General features: G+C 40.5%; 1 protein-coding gene across 1 annotated transcript; it reads right to left on the bottom strand.

Annotated features, from left to right (window-relative positions):
- Positions 1–288: 288 nt before the first annotated feature.
- Positions 289–3,657, bottom strand: LOC137934460 (uncharacterized). Its single transcript, XM_068778801.1, has one exon. The coding sequence runs from the start codon at positions 1,890–1,892 to the stop codon at positions 984–986; it is 909 nt and encodes a 302-aa protein (XP_068634902.1). The 5' UTR covers positions 1,893–3,657; the 3' UTR covers positions 289–983.
- Positions 3,658–23,094: the final 19,437 nt, after the last annotated feature.

A 23,094-nucleotide genomic window follows, 5' to 3' on the forward strand; every position in this document is an offset into this window, starting at 1 on the left:
AGTCTTGATCAACTTGTAGCAATTATATGATTGATCAAAGGTTGTTTGTCCCTATTTTTATGAGTAGAATTCAGTTATCTTTATGTGACGAATCAAACATTGTTGATTTGGGATTCCAGCATATGTTGCTATCAATTCTATAATCTAACGGTACTCCTGGGATTGGGGTATGTTGTGTTAAACCCCATTTTCATGGATCAGCCAATAGACGATCTCCTCCTAGTTCCGGATCGAAAGACTTGAGAATAATTGAGCTTACAAAGGGAGCTTAACCCTGGACCTCGTGAGGGAGAGAAAGAATCCGATCTACCATCCTTCTTATAACAAGAAGGGCCCATGACGTTACACTTTCCAAGCCATTCTCTTTCCCAAGCCATGACGTTCCCAAGCCATACATTTCCCACCATGACGTTTACTCTTCCTAAACCATACACTTCCCAAACCCTGTCGAAGCCCACACTCATAACTCGAAATTACATTAGACCCAGCCCATAACATTCTCTCCTCAAGGAGAAATAGCTTGTCCTCAAGTTCAAAGTTGGGATAGACAGCACGGAGGGCTTCTAACGGTTCCCATGTGGCTTCAACTGGGACGGGCACTGCTCACTGGACTAAAATCTCGCACGAACTGTATGCATGTGGACCCTACAAAACAAAAGCTGGAGTTGACATCACATGACCATCGAGCAGTCCCTCTAGAATTTTTTTTTGTAGGGATGCGTGCTGAATGTTGCTAAATATCCCCAAGCAGCATATCTGTTGCTGTGCTCATCATCCTTTGCACAGTAGTTTGAGGATTCACCATTGCTGTCAAAAGCTGCCTCTTCACGTCTACAACCTTCCTTGAGGCAACCGTTGTGTCAGAATGGACTGTAAGTGTTCCCATGTACTGAACACCATCATACACCAAATTGTTCACAGGAAGATGGAGGGATAAACTTGTACCATGTGGAGTTATTATCTCTGACAGAACACAAGTACCTTTAACCAATAAAATCTGGCACATTCACCCTAAGGACTTTGACACGCATGTCATGAAACTGGGTAGCAACAGCAGACCCCCTACATATCAGTGGTTGGACAGGTTCCATTTGAGACACCACTTTGAATTTTGGAATCCAAATAGGATTGGAGTGATTGATAATTACTGTTGTCTGCCCAAGTTTGGCCAGTGTACCCTCAGTTAACATATGAAGCGCTTCGTTAGGAATGCTGTCTATCGGATACCGTAGTGCATAAGGCTGCTTCCTTAGATGAAGTTCTGGATTGTGCTGCACCCACCTAACAGAAGAAGAAAGGTTCCTGAGTATGTTCTCCCAATCAGCATCAGATTGTGGTTCTGCAGTAAAATGGGGAGCTTCAGCTTGGTGAGGAGCTAGTGTAACAATTGAGATCTCCCCCTTAGGATGAGGTTTACGTCCATATGGAACAATGGCCCGAGTAGCACCCATTTGTAGATCCAGGTGAAAGCCACAAGCAGCCTCAGCAGTAATGGTTGTGGACTCCATGGATAGGGTACCCCTTCTGGCAATTCCAAGTTGCTGAACAAATATGTTCTTCATCTGCAACCCCATATGGTTGAGGTCTGATTTGGCAGCCTGCACATTTCTATGAGGAGCTCTTTGAAGCATTAGCTGCTCATGAATTGCTTGTGGTAAAATTTCAAAAAACAGCTGTGATTGAGGTCTTAGTTTCTGTTGCCACAATCCACCTTCCACAAAAACATCACGCGCGAGGATCGCATTTAGCACTGCAATAAGGTGTGGCACCTCTGGAATGAAACCGATGAAGTCTTTTGAGATAAATATCACACTAAAATTATTGCCAAGATCAGGTCGTTTGCAATTAATATCTGAAATGCATTCAGTCACATTTGACAGATTCTGTGTCATCTTAGGAGCCACCTCGTCTCCAATAATAGTGAGATTAGGATGTGTTTGCAAGGTACACTCTAGTGTGATATGAAAGGCTGCACGTCCGATAAGCTTTATAAAGCAATAATATTTTGCTGTAGCCCGGGTAGCAGTCCTAGTATTCCCTATCAGTTCTTGCAGATCGTCTGACCATTCCACAGAAACAGGCTTTGTAGATTGGGCTAAACATTCAGCCGTCAACCTTTTAGTTGTTGAAGTTGTCTTGGAACCTGGTTTGGTGTTGGAACCTTTTAGTTGTTGAAGTTGTCTTGGCACCTGGTTTGGTGTTGGAACCTTTTAGTTGTTGAAGTGGTCTTGGCACCTGGTTTGGTGTTGGAACTGTGTCCCACCATGTCTGTAACTATATTGAGACCCTCTGCACACCCATGAATACAATGTCCCTGAATCATTGCAAGCCAGGACACGACATTTTTCTCGGGCAATTCATCGATTAACTGCAATGCCTCGTCCATTTTCCCTATCTTCCCTAAATATTGCAGCCAAATTATAGGACGAGTTCTACTTCCACTGCCGAATGAAGCAACCTAGGCCAAATAATAAGCAAAAGGAAGCAAAACTATGCATTCCACAAATAGAATAGTCAAAACTGCTTTGATCCGAATATCAATCTCATTCCAATCGTTCCAACGCATTCCAGCAATTCCAATAAGATTTCCAATAAGATTTCAAGCAGGCAATGGATTCAGTGACAACAATTGAAAAGGAAAGGTAAAACCCGATTCCAATTTCTGGTAGAGGTTGGGCATTTTTGTAAGAAAACGAGTAGTCCTTACCTCTTGTGATGGATAAGGGAACATGCACATTAAACCTTTCAACTGGAAATCCACTACGATTTACTAACAGGAATTGCATGTACTCATCTGCGACATTGAATTCATCTCCTGGGCACTTCGAGCAATTTCACCCACACCACCATCAGAGTCCTCGTCCTGTTTTGGCCATGGCTGACCGAGAATCAACGTTCCAGCAGTGTCTGATTCCGTCAAGGCCACAATCTCCATGGGGAAATCAATTGCTTTGATTTGTTGTGCTTTCCTATTCCTAGCCCCGTCGTCGCCGAGAAGAATAACCTAAGGAAGCTTTCTTAGACAGTGAATATCATAAGGATGTGGACGGAATCTACCGTGGAGGTCCTCTGCTCGGGAATTTTCAGTCTCCTCGACTTTGGATTTCACGACGCTGGGTGTCGGCTCTTGCATTCGACGCTTGGAGGGTTTAGTTCAACCCTCTGCTGGATGGCCAAACGGATTCGCTGAGGCGGAGGTAGCTCGGACCCGCCAAAATGATTTGTCGAGTCAAAGACCCCACGGTGGTCGCCATTTCCTCTTGCCCAATGTACGATCCGCTCTGTCGTCTGCCTGTGTCCGATGGCGAACAACGGCAAATCGGGGATGAAGTGTCGAATAGGACTGGCGCTCGTCGGACAGTTCCGACGAGATTTTTGCCCCATAAGCTGCCAAATCATCTAGTGCCATTTTTTGCGTCTCCGGTGGAAGGGGTATGGCTTCCTGTGAGACAGGGGTTGTGGAATACCCCTCCGATTTCCACAAATTGGGGTCTCCGCCGTCTGATTTCAGAAATTCAGGGAGCGTTTCCGAGACAGAGAGCGCTCGGATTTAAGGCGATTGTGGTTCGGGAAGACGTATGGCGTCCAGTGAAAAAGGGTTTGATGGCGAACCCCTTTTCATTTTTGCCGACGAAGGTTGTGTTGGGCGCAGAGAAGGCAGTGTAGATGGGGGGGGGGGGGGGGGGGGGGGGGGGGGGGGGGTGTGGTCGGAATGCCGATTGGAACTGCTCGGAAGTGCATTAGCCCTCGCCATGAACTCGTCCATACGAAGAGTGAATCGGTGCATAGCCTCCCGTAGCTCCATAACATCAGTTCGAATGGTGGCGAATTGAGTCTAAAATTCAATCCGAACTTCCTCTGTAAGATTGGGCAAATTTGGAGAAGAAGAATCGCCGACGGCGGTCCACTCTGATACCACGTTGTTAAACCCCATTTCCATGGATCAGCCACTAGAAGATCTCCTCCTGGTTCTGGATCGGAAGACTTGAGAATAACTGAGCTTACAAAGGGAGCTCAACCCTGGACCCCGTGAGGGGGAGAGAGAATCCGATCTCACTAAAACTATTTTGATGAATGCTTGATTACATTCTAACTACCAACCTTCTAATAACAAAAAGAGCCCATGCCGTTACACTTTCCAAGCCACGAAGTTCCCAAGCCATACATTTCTCACCGAGACGTTTACTCTTCCTAAACCATACACTTCCCAAGCTATGACTTTTACACTTTCCAAACCCTGACGAGGCCCACACTCATAACTCCAAATTACATTAGACTCTTGATCAACTTGTAGCAATTACATGATTGATCAAAGGTTGTTTGTCCCTATTTTTATGATTAGAATTCAGTTATCTTTATGTGACGTGAATCAAACATTGTTGATTTGGGATTTCAGTATATGTTACTATTAATTATATAATCTAACGGTACTCCTGGGATTGGGGTATGTTGTTGGATGACCATCATCTGGTTAGAATTCCATCATTTACTTATTCCTAGTGTTTCTTTCTATTTTTGAACTTCAGCAATTGAATTTTTTTGTGTTGAAGTATTTCCATGAGTTGGACATTTTTTTGCCAAGAAATAGCTTTCAGTTTGCCAAGAAAGGTCGTGTCTACATTTGCTCTTGTTTTTGTGGTTGAGTTTGGATTAAGGATAAGAGTTGTATCTATTCTCTTCTCTCTATTTTTTTTATAAATAAAAGAGAAGTTGAGTAGTGGCTGATTTTTGTTATCAGTTGACCAAAGCACTAATTTTTTTTCATGATTTGGTGCTTATTCTTGTGAAAATATTCTCTTCTTATTTTTGGTGGCTAATTTGGTCTACAGGTGCTTCAAATTACGTTGTGTAATTTTTATTTGAGCCCTTTGACAATTGACCTCAATAGTTGATTTGCGTCAACATGGAGAGTGGACATTTGAGTAATAAGAGTGACATACTCCAAATTACTACAATTCCACTAAGACCTTTTTCCAATTACCTTAGTTGGTCACAATCGGTACGGAGGGTTTTCATTACTCGTGACCTTCTCAATCATATTCTCAAAATCTCTACTCCAATTGATGAAGAAGATGAAGTCTACCGTAGATGGGTTAAAAAAGATAACATGGTTATCGGTTGGCTTATTAATAGCATCGAAGAGTATGTCATTGACAATGTGGTCCACTTGGAAACTTCCAAGGATATTTCGGACACATGTGCTAAGCTCTATTATTCCAATACCACATCCTCGCAACGAGTCTATGATGTTTTCCGAAGTATGTAGGCTACCAAACAAGGAGATAATATTCATGAGTTTCTGGCTCAGTTTCGTGGTCTTCTCCAAGAATGAAAAGTTGCTCAACCATACTCTACCGACATTGCAGTTTAAGAAAAACAACGTGAGGCCCTAACAACAGCTATTTTCCTTACCAATATTAAGCCTTATCTAGAGGTGGCTAAGACTCAGCTTCTCAGTTCCTCTGCCTTTCCTTCTTTTGATGACATAAGTGCCACATTGTTATCGATTCCTGATCCTCCTCCGATTGATGCTCCATCAGCTATGTTCTCTGGTAATTGGGGTATATCATCCCAATTCCGAGGACGTGGCAGAAATACAAGAGGATGCCACAATAGAAGTGGTCGAACGGGTCTGCCCCATTCCTGCACTGAGCCTCGTGTGTGCAATTACTATGGTGGTCTGAACCACCTTGTGGATTCATGCTGGAAACTCCATAGCAAGCCTGATTGGGCCACAACAAATCCAGCCTTAGTCAATGTTGAGAAAAAGGAGGATAGGATTGATTCTCATTCCGGGAATGTGACTATTTCTACGGAAGACTATGCTGCAATTCAAAAGCTGAAATCCTTATTGGATCAATCCTCTACTCCACCAAGACCTACTATTGCCACTACCATTGCCTCAGGTATGCTTTCTTCCTCTGCAACCCCTTCCTCTTGGATCATTGACTCTGAGGCTTCCTACCATTTGTCAGGTAACAAACACATGCTTCATTCATTGCCTCCATGTCTTCCTCATAAATTTGTCACTATTGCGAATGGTTCCCAAACCAAGGTGCTTGGCAAGGGTTCCTCCTCTCTTACTGCATCTATTCCTCTTCAAAATGTGTTGTTTGTTCCTCAATTTTCGTTAAATTTGCTCTTTGTTAGTCAATTAACCAAACAATTGAATTGTTTTGTCACCTTCTCACCATCTTTGTGTATATTTCAGGATCTAACTACGAAACATGTGATTGGTGGTGGCCATGAAAAAGGGGGTTTATACTATTTCATCCATTACATCTGAGGCTCAACTATGGCACAATCAGGTTGGTCATCCATTTACCTTGTCACTTTGTTCTTTAGTTCCATCTCTTAAATCTTTGTCTAATTTTAAATGTGAGGCATGTCAATTAAGTAAGCATGTTAGGAGTACATATTCTCCTCGTCTTACAACTACCTGTATTGTTCCATTTGCATTAATACAATCTGATGTATGGGGACCTTTAAAGGTCTCTAACATTTCTTAAGTTCAATATTTTGTTACATTTGTGGATGATTTTACCCATGTGACTTTGTTGTTTTTGTTTAAAGAACGTTCAAAAATTCTTTCTATTTTTAAAAACTTTCATGCAATGGTTCAAACGCAATTTGGGAAAAAAAATCAAATCCTTAGATCCAATAATGCTAAGGAATATTTGTCTAACAAGTTTAAATCGTTTTGTGAGGGTAATGGGCTTCTTCATCAAACATCATGTGCCTATACCCCTCAACAAAATGGTGTTTCTAAAAGAAAGAATTGTCACCTCCTTGAAGTTGTTTGGGGCCTCCTCTACTCGATGAAGGTACCATACTTTTATTGGCCTTATGCTATTCTTACTGCATACTTTCTCATCAATAGGTTACCTTCATCAGTGCTTAGAAATCAAAGTCCGTATTCTGTTTAGTTTCATGGTGAAGATCCATTTTTGCTTCCTCTTAAAGTATTTGGTTGCACTTGTTTTGTTCATGATACTTCACTACATAAAAGTAAACTTGATCCTTGGTCTCTGAATTGTATTTTTTTGGGGTATTTTCGAACTCAGAAAGGATATATTTTTATAATCTGTTGAATTTATGGAAAGGGGAAATACTTCATCGACTTCATTAACTTATTATAATCAGATTACATGAACCTCTATTTATAATAGAGGAAGGTGGTAGAGTCCAATTACAATAAAACTACCTTTGTCCAAATTACACCCAAACTCTAACACTTAAAGATAAGTCCTAGCATAATTAAATAACTCAATATAGATAAAATACAAACATAACTCAAACTAGAACTCTTCTAGGACGTGACCATAAGATAAAGATGCCTTTACGAGTCCTTCTTGATCTTCCAACTTATGAAATAAGGATGCCAGCTTGTGGTAATCATGGTGGGTCCTACTTATTTGCTTGGCCCATCTTGTGGGCCTTCCTTGGTCGTGTGGGATTGGGCCTATCTTCCAACAAGTTGGGGGTGAGAGAACAACATGAACTCCTAGCTTGCTGCAAATGATGTATAAAATCTTTTTGTATAAAATGGCACATCTTCCAACACTCTACCTCATGTTGTTACGTCCTTCCATGTGGCCCTGTTGGTATAATATAAGTGAGAGTAAAAGTCACTCCTAGCCACTTAGACATTGCTCCATACTCCAGTCCTAATGCAGGATGTTGGGCACACTCCATCTTTTGTAGGTAGTGTGTTAATCAGCATTGCTCTGAAGTGTCCACTACCGTGTCCCTCCATAGGACAACGACTCTCAGGAGGTAGGAGTAATAAAAGTCATTATAGGGGGGTAGTGGGTTTATTTATAATGGTGTCCCAATCCAGACACCGACTCTCATGGTATCCCAACCGTGATATTTTTGAGAGTTAAATTTTTCACGATGTCTCAACCGTGGTATTTTTGAGAGTCAAATAAATTATGATATGAGAAAAGGTGTATGAGAAAAGGTATTGAGGCCACCTCTTCTTCAATAATAGTGTCTCATCCAAAGAGACGTAATAACAGCAGCTGTAATGTAACATGACCATCTTCCAACACATATAACACGAAGCAAAATAATAAACCTAGTAGAAGGACCCATGAAATAATCATAATCCGATATAAATATTTTTTCTTTGATGCAGAACCTTCATCTTTTGTGCTCCCCCTTTCTTGAATATTTTGGTCTCATAAACTTATCCACATCATATGGAATAAAATACCTCTTTCTTGTACTTCTTCTACTTCTCCCCCCTCAAGCTAGGAAATAATGGCAGTGATCCCAGCTTCAGAGGTTGATGGTATCTTAGGATGTGGCTTTCTTTAAAAACATTTCCTTCTACTCCTCACATGAGGCTCCTCCAGGATTTACATTTCCTCCTACCACTCCATGTCTGCTTGTGCCAGTTAATGAAGATCTTACTCATCCCCCTAAAGCACCAGCCATCCCCTCACCTGTGGAGTTATTAGATCCACCTGAGGTAAGTCTTTCTCCTCCTATTATGTTTAGGCCTGAATTTGATACTCAGCCTATTACGTTACAAAAGGCAACCCGTTCGTGTACTACATCTCATCCAATTGCCAATTTTATGTCTTCTCATCACTTATCTTCTGAGTGTGTTCATTTTCTTGCTTCTCTTTCGTCTGTTTCCATACCACAATCCTATCAGGAGGCCCTAAAGCATCCAGGATGGAAAGTGGCTATGGATGAAGAAATGCATGCACTATATAAAAATCAAACCTGGGCATTGGCATCACTCCCAAAAGAGAAAAGATCAATTGGTTGTAGATGGTTTTTTTCAGTGAAACACAACCCCGATGGGTCGATTGCTCGCCATAAAACACAACTAGTTGAAAAAGGTTATACTCAGTGTTAGGGATGGATTATGAAGAGACTTTCTCTCCGCTTGCAAAACTGAGCACGGTACGTATCATCCTCTCTATTGCTGCTAACTCATCATGGCCAGTATTTCAACTTGATGTATAAAATGCATTTTTAAATGGTGATATATGTGAAGAAATTTATAGTCTAACCATCAAGATATGTGGTTGAGGGAGCGTCCGTATGCCGGTTAAAGAAATCTTTATATGGGCTTAAACAGTCCCCTTGGGCCTGGTTTGATCATTTCAGTCAAGCACTTCTACGATTTGGCTTTCATAGGTGTTTGGTTGATCACTCAGTATATGTTAAAAATACTATCAAAGGGAAGATATTATTGGCTATGTATAAGATGCTCATAGTATACAAGAAGTGAAGAATATGATATCTCAAGAGTTCAAGATTAAATAGTTAGGTAAGCTCAAATATTTTCTGGGTATGGAAGTCCTTCAGTCAAAACATGAGATCGTATTGTCTCAAAGAAAATACATCTTGGATCATCTTGAAGCAACAGGAATGAATGGTTGTAGACCAGTTGATACACCTATGGACGTGAAAGAAAAATTGTGTGCTACAACTAGAGAAGATGTTGACACTGGAAAACATCAAAGACTCGTGGGAAAATTGATCTATCTCACGGAAACCAGGCTAGATATATCATATGTTGTGAGCGTGGTAAGTCAATCCATGCACAAACCACAAATTACTCACTGGCAAGTTTTGGAGAGAATACTCTGATACTTAAAAGGTGCTCCAGGAAGAGGATTGCTATATAAAAAACATGGGCACTTCAATATAGAAGGCTTCTCAGATGTAGATTGGGGTGGATCACTCGATGATAGAAAATCTACGTTTGGGTATTGTACCGTTGTTGGGGGTAACTTGGTCACATGGAAAGGCAAAAAACCAAACTGGTTGCAAGATCTAGTGTTGAAGCAGAATACCAAGCTATGGCCCACACTGTAAGTGAACTTTTATGAATAAAGATTCTTCTTACCAAATTGGGATTTTATAAAAGAGGCTCCATGGACCTACATTGTGATAATCAAGCAGCTATTCAAATTACATCAAATCCAGTCTTTCATGAAAGAACTAAGTATATTGAAGTGGATTGTCATTTTATATGAGAAAAGTTTCAAGCAAAAATAATTTCTCTTAAATATGTTTCATCTCAAGAGAAAGTAACTGATATCCTCACCAAACCAATTACATCCAAAATTCTATCTTATATAGGTAGCAAACTGGGTATTTATGAAGTATTTTCTCCTCCAGCTTGAGGGGGAGTGTTGGAAGATGGGCTCAAGCCCACAAGCTCAAGGTAAGAAGCCCACTCGTCAAAGGAGTGGCAAAGTGGTTATTTATGGTATATTCCATAATGTTGAATTTAGGATCCCATGAATAATACCTCGAGTAAGGGGAGAGTTAAAGAAAAAAAGGAAAAAGAGAAGAGCTCTCGAGTAGAGAGAGAAGAGAAGGAAAATAAAAGAGAGTAGAGAGATAACACTTCACACGAGAGAGAAGAAAAAAAAAAGAAACTTGCTTAATGAATTCTGAGTTACAATCGCCTCTATTGATATTTGAGAAGGTGATAGAGTCCATGTACAAGTAATTTTAGGACTCCTAATTACATTCCAACTAGAACTCTCCAAGATAAGCCTATCATGATAAGATTACATTATCTATTTAAGAGACTAATTTAACTCAACTACAAACACCTGTTTTAAGGATGTGAATCAAGCTAGAGAGCCAACTCTTGGTCTTATCTTGTGGGTCCCACATGATCTTCCAGCTCATGTAGATAGAGATACCAACTCATGGTATCTTTGTGGCTCCCACTTGATCTTCAAATCTTCTATTTAATTCTAGCACATCTTCCTTATCTCTTAGCTAGAGCCACTTTGTAGGAGGACTCTTGTTGACACCTCTCGAGCTCATGGTGGGTCCCACCAACTTGTGGGGCCATGGTGTGTCCCACATTGTAACACTCCCCCTCAAGATGGGGGTGAGAAAACATAGTAGATGCCCAACTTGTTGCAAATGTTGGACAAAATTTTGTGAGTGACCGGTTTGGTGATAATGTCCAGAACCTGGTTTTGTGAAGATACATGTAGGAGACATAAGATGCCGACAATGAATTTTTGTCATATGAAGTGGCAGTCTATTTCTATATGCTTTGTTCTCTCATGGAAGTCTGGATTTGATGTGATGTGAATTGTAGAATGATTATCGTAATATAGATTCATAGGAGTTTATTTGTAAAAACCCAGTTCAGTTAGGAGAGATCTGATCCATAGGAGTTCACTGACTGTGTGTGTCATGACTCTGTACTCTGCTTCTGCACTAGACCTTGCAACTACATTCTGTTTCTTGCTCCTCCATGTAACAAAGTTTCCTCCGTCCCAGTCTGCATCTGAGAACCCTTCGATGTTGAAGTGTCCATGAGTTTTGTAGAGGAACCCTCTTCCTGGTGCTCCTTTCAGATATCGTTATGTCCATTCTAGTGTTTGCCAATGACTGAGTTTTGGTTTGTGCATATATTGACTTACTGCATTGACTGCATATGAAATATCTAGCTTCGTTACGTAGAGATAAATAAGTCTTCCCACCAATATTTGATATTTTCTGACATCTACTTCTTCTCCAGTACCTGCACATAATTTTGTATTCAAGTCCATAGGATTTTCTTCTGGTCTCCTCCATTAGGTCAAGGACACTTCCTTTGAGATAATATAATTCTAGGTCTAGATTGTAGTACTTCAATACCCAAAAAATATTTGAGCAGTTTGAGATCCTTTGTCTTGAATTTAGTACATATCCTTTCTTTTGTCTTTTGGATGCCCTCAGGATTGCTACCAGTTATAATATTGTCAACAACATATACGGCTAGAATTACCTTGCCCTTCAGTGTGTCTTAAATAAAGACAGAGTGATCTCCAGAGCATCTATGAAATCTGGTCCGTATGAGTGCTTGGCTAAAATTTTCAAACCATGCACGAGGCGACTGTTTGAGACCATAAATAGATTTTTTTAGTTGACATACAGACTCCCCCTCAATCACTTACCGAGGTAGTTGCTGCATATAAATGTCCTCCTTTATATCGCTATTCAGAAAAGCATTTTTTACATCAAGTTGATAGACCTGCCAGGAAGAGTTAGTTGCCAGAGAAAATAACAAACGTACCGAGTTTAATTTAGCCATTGGAGAGAAGGTTTCTTCATAATCAATGCCATAACATTGTGTATAGGCTTTAGAAATAAGGCAAGCTTTCAACCGAGCCACGGACCCATCTGGGTTGTGTTTCACCATAAATACCCATTTGCAAGCTACGGGTTCTTATTCGAAGAAAGGAGGACTAGAGCCCATGTCTGATTTTCATAAAGAGGCTGAATTTCTTTATCCATAGCCGCCTTCCACCCTGGATGTTTGAGAGCCTCCTGATAGGATTTTGGTATATGTATAGAGAAAATAGCCGATAGAAATTGACAAAAAACAGGGGATAGACGACGATGAGACATAAAGTTTGTTATGGGATGAGAAGTAGAAGGCATGGTGCATGATCTGGGATCTTTCCTAACAACAATAGGATGAGTATCATATTCTGGGCCAAAAATAATCGGAGAAGATGGAATTACCTTGGTAGGATCTGACAACTCAGCGGGTGTGGTGTCAACCATTGTTTCTGGGGGCTGAGTAGTTTCTACAGCACGAGGAACAACCGGTCGAGTAGAACCTGATATGGAAGATAAACCTAGAGGAGCATTATCAGAATAATATGGAGAGTCTTCAAAAAATTTGACATCTTGAGACACACGTAAACGCTGAAGAGAGGGATTATAGCAAATATTACCCTTTTGTGTGCGAGAGTATCCTTAGAAGATACACTTCACTGATTTGGGATCAAGTTTACTATGTTTGGGGAAGAAATATGGACAAAACATTGACATCCGAAGACTCTCAAAGGCAATGAAAAAGGATCATCATCAGGTAATAATAGAGAGTATGGAGATTTTTTACCTAGAACGGAAGAGGGTAACCGGTTTACAAGAAAACATGCGGTAAGAACTGCATGCAGCAAATAAAAATGTGGAATTTTCATGGCATATAGTAAACCGCGAGCTACCTCAAGAATATGACAGTTCTTCCATTCGGCTACACCATTTTGTTGAGGGGTGTAAGCACATGATGTCTGATGAATAATGCCATTTTCTTGACAAAACGAGTCAAGATCTTTGGATGTGTATTCTTTGGTATTATCTGACCAAAGGACTTTAATTTTCTACCCAAACTGAGTGAGTACCATTGCATTAAAAGATTTAAATATCAATGGTATTTTAGAACACTCTTTAAACAAAAATAACCATGTGGTACGAGTGAAGTCATCAATGAATGTAATAAAATATTTCACGTGAGAAATGTTGGAGACACTCAAGGGTCCCCATACATCAGTATGAATTAATGAAAAAGGAGAGACTTTTAATTTCTAGATGAGGTGAGTATGTAGACCTTTGATGTTTACGCATTTGACATGCTCACAATGAAGGTCCGATCGCACTTTAGGAAAAAAATGGTGAAGAGATTGGGTGGACGGATGTCCCAACTAGTTGTGTCATAACCTGGTTTTAGTGTCACAGGTGGATGTAGTATTTATTTGTGGCACATCCAGGTAGTAGAGCCCCCCTTGTTCACGGCCTCCACCAATCATCCGCTTCGTTGTAAGATCCTAAAACACACATGAAGTGGGTGAGAAAGTGATAGAGCAATTAAAATGTTTGGTGAGTTGACTAACTGATAAAAAATTCAAAGGGAAAGTAGGAACGAAAAGGATATCAGTGAGCAAAAGTGATTGTGTAACAGAAGTGGATCATTTCCCTTGAACTTTAGATTGTGAACCATCATCAATGGTAACAAATTTATGTGAAATACATGGAGAAACTGAGTATAGAAGATGTTTGTTACCTGTAAGATGCTCGGAGGCTCCTGAGTCAATTATCCAGGATGAAGAGGAGGCAGAAAACATACCTAAAGCGGTGGTGGCAGCGGTTGGTGAAGAAGTACTTGGGGAGGACCCCATCATGGTCTTCATTTTTTGCAATAGTTCATAGTCTTCATCAGTAAAATTAGGCTTAGGAGTTGTTGTGGTAGAATGCTCTACCTTTGTATCACTCACTAAGGCCTGGTTAGCCCTATTCTCATTAGCTTTATAACATCTTTTGCGAGAGTGGCCCAATCTAACAAATATAGAGAATTCTTTAAGGTAAAAGCATGTGTCTCTAGTGTGGCCATATCCCTTACAATGGGTGCATTCATTCCCATCTATTCGGTCAAAACCAGTCCTTCCCCCTCTTCCTCTTCCTCCTCTATAAAATTTGCCTCGGCCTCGGCCTTGGTCAAATGGTGTTCCCCTATGTCAAGAGTACGTAGCGGATGACATTTTAGTAGTAGAGGGAGAAGTGTCTAAAATATGGAGAAGTGTAGCACATACATCATCAAAAGTGGGACCGCGGAAGAGCAAAGAAGGGGAGTCATAGCAACTTCAAGATGCGGTTTGATGTTTACAAGGCATAAGGCAATTATCAAGGCCTCTTTCTGTTTATCTTGGTCAGAGATATCTGTAGAGGTTGGTTGTGAAAGTTTCCATTCTTGAAGAAAGCCTCGAAAGTGGGCCAAATATTCATGTATAGTGTCTCCTTGTTTGGTGGTAAGCATCTGTTGTAAATATCATATGGCCTTTGTAAGTTGTCGGAGCTTGAATACGACTTGGCGCATGTCTCCCAAATTTGTTTCGCCGTCTCTAAATGAATGAAATTATTGGAGATATGTTCTTCCATATTGTTTATAATCCAACTTATAACCAATGTATCCTCTAACGATTTGGTATAGAATATGTCATCTTCATCAATATGTGGTCCACGATTGGTGAGATGGCCAACTAGGTCCTTTGTGATAAGAAATCGATGAACCGATGTGGACCAGTTCATAAAATTTTATACCCCCCATAAGGGTACAGTGGTGATTCTGAGTATGCCACTCTTGTGACTCATATTATCTTCAGCCATAGTAGGCAAATCAAGTAACATAGTTCTCCAATCAAGTAATCAAAATATGACCAAGTGGAAGGCTTTAACCAACTCGGTTAATGGAGATGTTTAGCATAAACGCTAAGTAATTAATTTTAATAGATAATGAATCATAAAAGGCTCAAAATCATCCTTCTTTATCCATGAATCTTGTTCCCACAAATTTATAAAAAAAATCCAATAAGTACTGGTCTCAGTCAAAGTATTGTGTTAATTGACAAAAAACTACCTTGATAATCTCTTCTAATCAAAGATAATCAAAGATGCATATATTCTCATAATCTCATAAGATGAAAACATGCATAAGGACATCTCTAAACAACCTCTTAATACCGAAAACCAGTAGCATAAAATTAATAATATCAGAAATAAATTCTTATCTCTTGAGCTTCAATCTTGCTTCATAAGGAGCCTTCTATGGGTAGCTTTTAATCATATCTTCATAGAGCATAATGGGGATCCTAAATTGGTAGCTCTGATACCACGTTGAATTTAGGATCCCATGAATAATACATCAAGTAAGGGAAGAGTGAAAGAAAAAAAGAAAAAAGAGAAGAGCTCTCGGGTAGAGAGAGAAGGGAAGGAAAATGAAAGAGAGTAGAGAGAGAACACTTCACACGAGAGAGAAGAAAAAAAATAAGAAACTTGCTTGATGAATTCCAAGCTAAAATCACCTTTATCTATAGTTGATGATGTGATAGAGTCCATGTACAAGTGATTTTAGGACTCCTAATTACATTCCAGCTAGAACTCTCCAAGATAAGCCTATCATGATAAGATTATATTATCTATTTAAGAGACTAATTTAACTCAACTACAAACACCTGTTTTAAGGATGTGAATCAAGCTAGAGAGCCAGATCTTGGTCTTATATTGTGGGTCCCACATGATCTTCATGCTCATGTAGATAGAGATACCGGCTCATGGTATCGTTGTGGGTCCCACTTGATCTTCAAATCTTCTATTTAATTCCAGCACATGTTCCTTATCTCTTAGCTAGAGCCACTTTGTACGAGGACTCTTGTTGACACCTCTCGAGCTCATGGTGGCTCCCACCAGCTTGTGGGGCCATGGTGGGTCCCACATTGTAACACATAAGGATGGCATGAAGATGTAAATACGTTGTCTTATTATGTCTTTTAATCGATTTAGTTGTAACCATAAGGGTTTTGTAACACCATAAATAAAAGCATTGGCTAAGAGGTAAGGCATTCAATCCTTCTCCTCTCTTTGAGAAATCGTCCAGCCATTGTCTCTTCTCTCTTGATGCATTCTCTTCTTCTCTTAATCCAAACTCTCCTCTCTCACATCCTTCTCCTTTCTCCCTCTTCTCTCTCTTCTCTCCTTCTTCGTCCACGTTAACCTAGAGTCCTTCACATGGGGTCCTAACTTCTACAAGGGGAGGGTTTGGACTAAGTCCCTAACCCTATTTTTCCCCCTCTTTTCTCTCCAACATGTGTTCTCTTCTTTACCCGAGATGTAATCTATGGAGTCTTGAAAATCAACATGGTATCAGAGCTTAGATTTTTAGAACTCATAGGTTATGCGGATTGATGATCAATAACCCTATTTCTCGATGGATGATCAACTTGTTGATGGTATCTCGTTGGTTTAAAACTTTGGTTTATTTTTTGTCTTTGGTATTTTCTAGCTTGTTATTGATGGTATCTACTCAGGATTGTCCAATGGAAGATATCCCTTTTGGCTCTACTTGTGATTGGCCTACTGCCTTGCTGGTCAATTATTGAAAATAATGAGCATCATTTGTTAAGTTGTGGGGCCTAGTCAACACCTTACGCTGAGTCGGTACACGGATAGAGCTTCGCGGTAAGGTCACTGTGGGGGTTGGAAGGGGGTGGGGAGCCCTCGAAAGGTCCACAATATATTGATTGTTGTTTCATTAAGGGTAGTTTAGGATTGTTACTCTTATATTATGATTGCCATAATTTTTTCTTTATATTTGGGGGCACCACTCTTAGGATTTTATCAACATCATGGAGAAGGACTTTGAGTTGCATCCGAGAGAGGTTAGAGAAAAACACCTGTAAGTGTGTGAGATTTCTCTTTGTAAACTATTTCATCTTTATAGTGGATTACTGCAATGGTGAAAGACAGGACATAGTCTCACCTCGAGGCAAACCTGTATATATCTTATTGTATTTTCGTGCTTGTTTTTCCTTTCTTTTGCTATTATTATTATTGCTCTTGTTAGTTTCGAATTAGGGTGTCTAATTCCTAACAAGTGGTATCAGAGCTTTGGTTCATGATTGAGAGCAATGGCTGGCGAAGAAGGATCTACACTTGGAATCAACAAATTCGATGGTATGGATTTTGCGTTCTAGGGGATGCATATCAAAGATCATCTATACAATAAAAGTTGCACTCACCACAGCTGGATATGAAACCAGAAGGTATAAAAGATGATGAGTGGAATCTCCTAAATAGACAGGTGTTAGGAATAGTCGAATTAACATGATCAAAGAATGTCTCTCATAACGTGGTGTCGAAGAAAAGCACAGTAGGATAATGAAGATTATGTCCGACATGTATGAGAAGCTTTTTGTAAATAATAAGGTACATCACATTAAAAAACTCTTCAATTTAAAGATCAGTGGCAACACAATTGAATGAGTTTAGCATGATTGTTAATCAATTGACCTCCATTCAGATTAAATTTGATGATGAGGTTCGTGCTTTAATTATTTTTGCGTCTTTGCCAAATTTTTGGGAGCCTATGAGGGTTGCGATTAGTAACTCTGTAGGCAATGGGTAGTTGATCTTTAATGATGTTCAGGATACTATTCTTGTTGAGGAAGCTCATAGAAAGGAATCCGGAGAATCGTCGACATCTAATTCTACCCTAAGTGTCTATCCTAGGGGTAGGAACTTCAAGAATAATTCCAACAAGGGCAACGGTAGAGGGAAGTCAAGGAATGGAAGAAATGTCCAAATTCCGAAGGAATGTGGAATGCTGTAACTGTGGCAACTATGGTCACATAAATAAAAATTGCATAGCACAGAAGAAGGATAAAAAGAAAAAGGATGTTACAAATGTGGTGACTGAAGAAGTACAAGATGTTTTACTGTTGTCTGTTGATAGCCCTTTTGACTCTTGGGTGTTAGATTCAGGAGCTTCTTTTCACACCACTGCGCACCATGCGATAATGGATAATTATGTTGTTGGAGATCACATGAAGGTGTATCTTATTGATGGAGAACCTTTAGATATTGTTGGTACTGGTAATGTCAGTTTGAGGATGTCAAACGGGTCAGTATGGAAAATTCACAAGGTGAGACATGTACCAAAACTGATGCGTAATTTGATCTCACTAGGGCAGCTTGATGATGAAGGTCATAATGTGACTTTTAATGGTGCTTCCTAGAAATTCACTAAGGAGGCATGGTTGTTGCACGAGGAGTTAAAAATAGAACTATATACATCACTTTTAGTTGCAGAGACACGGTTGCAATTACTGATTCTGTTACTAATTCTGATTTGTGGCATTATAGGCTCGGTCACATGAGCGAGAAGGGAATGAAAGTGCTTCAATCCAAAGGGAAACTACCATGGTTGAAAATTGTAAATACCAGTTTGTGTGAAGGTTGTATTTTCTGCAAGCTAAAAAGGGTTAGCTTTTTTAAGGCTAGAAAGGAGCAAAAGACAACAAAATCGGAGTTGGTTCACACAGATGTGTGGGGGCCTTCAATTGTTACCTCCCTTGGTGGTTCTTACTACTATATAACATTTATTGATGATTCAAGCAAGAAGTTATGTTTTTATTTAATAAAAAATAAATCTAATGTTTTTTATACATTTAAGAGATGGAGAGTGATGGAGGAGAAAAAGACAAATTTTAAGATGGCACAATGCCCAGAACAAGGCCTAATTGCATCACCCGTAGTTATAGACACATTCCCTGAAGGATGCTTCCCAATATGCTGATCATGCACAGTTTCCACAGAGTCAGCCTCTGACCCCAGGAAGACTCCACAAGAACCACCTTCAACATGAAACTCGAGTACTACAGACACAGGTGTGCTCGTAACCTCTGCCATTCGACACTGTCTAGTCCTGTAGCCATTGGTCTCTATTGCCGGAAATGCCATGAATGAAACAGAGACGCTACGGCCGAGTGCAGCCCCAACATCATAAGGCGGCCACAAAAAAAATTTCAGCATCCAAGAATGAAAAATAATAAGCGCACTAGTTTGGTTCCCATCAACCGAAATAAAATTTTCATCCAATGCAGTTGTTGTACCGGTGCTAGAAAACCCAAAAATTGTCCATCACACATTACATACAGGCGACCCCGAAGGCCAGCAAAATTGGTTCGTTGCTCTGCTTCATGGGACATCAAAATTGATACACGCTCCACTGTTAGAAAGGGTGGAACAGCAATTGCATACCTGAATTTGGGCCTAGCAACCACAAATTGAAGGCCGATTGCAACACCACGGACAGGGACATCAACTTGGTGAAACCAGTTTAATTCGAAATCTACTGTGCGAGCCTTCTCTGCTTCCACCAAGGCCATGATTTCAATTTTGAAATCGAAAGCTCTAGGTTTGGGGGCTACGCGCTATCGTCTGCCAAGACCGATAGTGAGGTTGATAGGGAGCGTGAGAAGTGGTGGCCAGAAGTCAAATCCCACCGAAGATGTTTCCGACAACGTAGACGGAGTCTCCTCCATGTTCGATGGTGAAGAGCAGACCGTTTGGGCTTCGACTCTTGGGGATGTTCCGAGACAGGGGGCTTTCGGAAACACATCATTGTCAGAAGAATCGCTGGAAGGAGTGGCCAAAATTTTGAACCCAATTGTTGAATGACGAACATGTGGTTTGGATTCGCCAGAGCAGAGTGAGTCTATGAATTTGAGGTTGCCTTGCCGTCTGATTTTGGACTCTCGGGAAGTGTTTCCGAGACAGCGAACTCTTGGGTTGCCGGCGTCGTCTGTTCAGGAGGATGTATGGTGTCCAATGAAAAAGGGTTTGACGGCAAACCTCCTTCCGTTGTTGCCGACAAAATTTGGGGGGAGGATGCTTCCAATTTCGAACATGCGGAGGCTCCAATTCTGGATGTCACCGCCATTGGAGAGACAGAGGCCTGTTCGATTTCGTGCTGCTCTGAGTTCACTGATTTCATTGTTGCTGCACTAGCCTGACTAGCAAAAATCCGAACAATTTGTGCATCAAGTCGAAGAACGCATTGACGAACAATCTCCTTGACAGAAGATGAATCGTCGCCGGTGGTCCACTCTGATACCAAGTTGTTACCCCCCACTCCCATGGACCGATTCACCCAACGATCTTCTCTCGGTTCCTGGTTGGAATACGTTTGAGAAGATGGGAAGAAGTTTCTGTCATCTCGGATCGGATACAGGGGGGACCCGTAGAGAGACTTGGCGAGGAAGATGAGGAAGATGAAAGGGCATGAGGATAACTGAGCTTGTGAAGGGAAGCTCACCCTGGACCTCAAAGGGAGAAACCGACCTTGCTACAACTACTTTTATTAATACTTGATTTTCATACAGACTGGCGTCCTCCTTATAAGAAGAAGGCCATGACGCTTACACTTCCCCAAGCTCTGCTCTTTCCCATGACATCCCTGCATTTCCCAAGCCATTCCCATGACGTTTACTCTTCCCCAAAGCATACATTTCCCAAGACATCATTTCCCAAGCCATGACCCTAACACTTCCCAAGCCAACCACTAAACATTTCCCAAGCCATGACATGGCCCATACATAACTCAAAATTACATTAAACCCGACCGTTACTCTTAACTTAAAGTGACACCACTTAAGTCCTACATCTAGTCATGACTCTGGATGTAACTGAGTCCATAACAAAGTGTCTGTAGTCAGACAATGGGGGAGAATACATAGATGATGATTTCAAATGGTACTATGTTGATAATGGAATGAAGATGAAGAAGACAATTCCTAGAAAACCTCAACATAATGTTGTGGTTGAGAGGATGAATAGGACTTTGAACAAGCGTGCTAGGAGCATGAGATTGCATGCGGGATTGGCAAAAATGTTTTCGTCTGAGACAATTAGCATTGTTGTCTATTTGATCAACAAAGGTCCTTCAACACCATGGGATTACAAAATACCAGAAGGGGTTTGGAGTGGCAAAGAGGTAAACATTTCTTTCTTGAAAGTTTTTGGTTGTGTTTCTGATATTCATATTGATTCAGCCGTTAGAAGTAAACATGATGCTAAATCTAATATATATTTCTTTATTGGCTATGGTGGTATCGATTTTGGTTATCACTTATGGGATGACCAAAGTTGTAAGGTTATCAAGAGCAAGGACGTGCTCTTCAATGAAGGTGCCCTGTATAAAGACAGGTTGAGGACAGAGTATGAGAGCACATGTGATAAAGCCAAGAAGTCGGATGTGATTCAGTTTATAGATCTTCCATTTATTGAGATGGAGAATATTGCTCAGGAAGACTAGGAAAATATACCCCCAAAAATAAATCAAAACGTTCAAGTGATTGAACTCAAGAGATCTGCCAAAACTAGCAGACCACCATAGGGGTACCCCTCTACTCTAAATTATATTCGGTTGACTGATAAAGGTTAACCAGAAAGTATTGAAGAAAACGTGCTAGCTAATGAATCAACCTAATGGGAGTTGGCCATACGGGATGAGATGGATTCACTGTTATCCAATCAGACATGGCAGTTGACAGAGTTACCAAAAGGGAAGAAGGTCTTGCAGAATAAATGGGTTTACCAAATAAAAGGCAAACATGATGGTAGCAAGCAGACAAGGCAAGATTGGTTGTAAAGGGCTTTACACAGAAAGAAGGCATTGACTACACTGAGATTTTCTCTCCAGTAGTGAAATTGACTACCATTAGAACAATGCTTGGACTAGTGGCAAATGAAGACGTGAACTTAAAGCATTTGGATGTAAATATATCTTTTTGTCATGGTGATTTAGAGGAAGAAATTTACATGATGCAGCCATAGGGTTTCAAAGCACATGGATTGGAGAAAATGTTGTGCAAAGTTCAAAAGAGATTTTGTTGTCTTAAACAGGCTCTAATAAAGTGGTATAAGAAGTTTGACATCTTCATGAGTAGTATTGGTTTCTTGAGGTGCCAGGCGGATCATTGTTGTTATGTGAAGAAGCTTGATGACTCCTACATCATTCTACTGCTATATGTTGATGACATTTTGATAGAAGGTGCTTGTAAACAGGAAATAGATAAGTTGAACAGGGAGTTGTTCAAGAAGTTTGCAATGAAGGATTTGGGTGATGCACAACAAATCCTTGGGATGAGGATAACTAGAGGTTCTGATGTCTTGAAATTGTCATTCGAAGAATATGTAAAGAAGTCCTGAGAAGATTCAACATGCAAAACCAGTGAGTACTCCTTTGGCTAGTCACATTAGGCTATCTAAGGAGCAATCACCTTCTACAGAGCATGAGCGAGCCTATATGGCCAATGTGCCTTATGCTTCTGCTATTGGCAATTTCATGTATGCTATTGTCTGCACTAGACCAGATATAGCTCATGCAATGGGAGTTGTGAGCAGATATATGAGTAATCTGGGTAAATAACATTGGAAAGCAGTGAAGTGGTTCTCAAGTATTTGAGAGGCACTGCAGACTCAACCTTATGTTTCATAAAGGCAGACTTGGAATTACAAGGTATGCAGACGCTAACATGGCTGGAGACATTGATGGCAAGAAGAGTACCACTAGGTATGTCTACACATTGGGTGGTACAATAGTTAGTTGGGTCTCTAACTTGTAGAAGATAGTTTCTCTTTCCACTACTAAGGCATAATATGTCGCTGTGATCGAAGCCAACAAAGAGATAGTATGGTTGCAGTCTTTCTGGGAAGAATTTGGTCTCAAGCATGGAAATAATATGTTGTATTGTGACATAGTGCTATTCATTTAGCAAAGAATCATGTTTATCATGCCAGAACAAAGCACATACAGGTGCATTATCACTTCATCAGATCAGCTCTGGAGCATGGAGTTTTAGCACATGAAAATATTCAAGGGAGTCAGAATTCGGCTGATATATTGATGAAGACTATTATGATCGAGAAACTTGTTGGAAGATGGGCCTAAGCCCACACGACCAAGGAAGGCCCACATATTTAAGAGTGTTG

The sequence above is a fragment of the Aristolochia californica genome, unplaced genomic scaffold (assembly GCF_029961685.1).
Source record: "Aristolochia californica isolate CCGP_79_NKW_82.1479 unplaced genomic scaffold, dmAriCali1.0.hap1 SCAF_6, whole genome shotgun sequence".
In the NCBI taxonomy this organism is placed as follows: domain Eukaryota; kingdom Viridiplantae; phylum Streptophyta; class Magnoliopsida; order Piperales; family Aristolochiaceae; genus Aristolochia; species Aristolochia californica.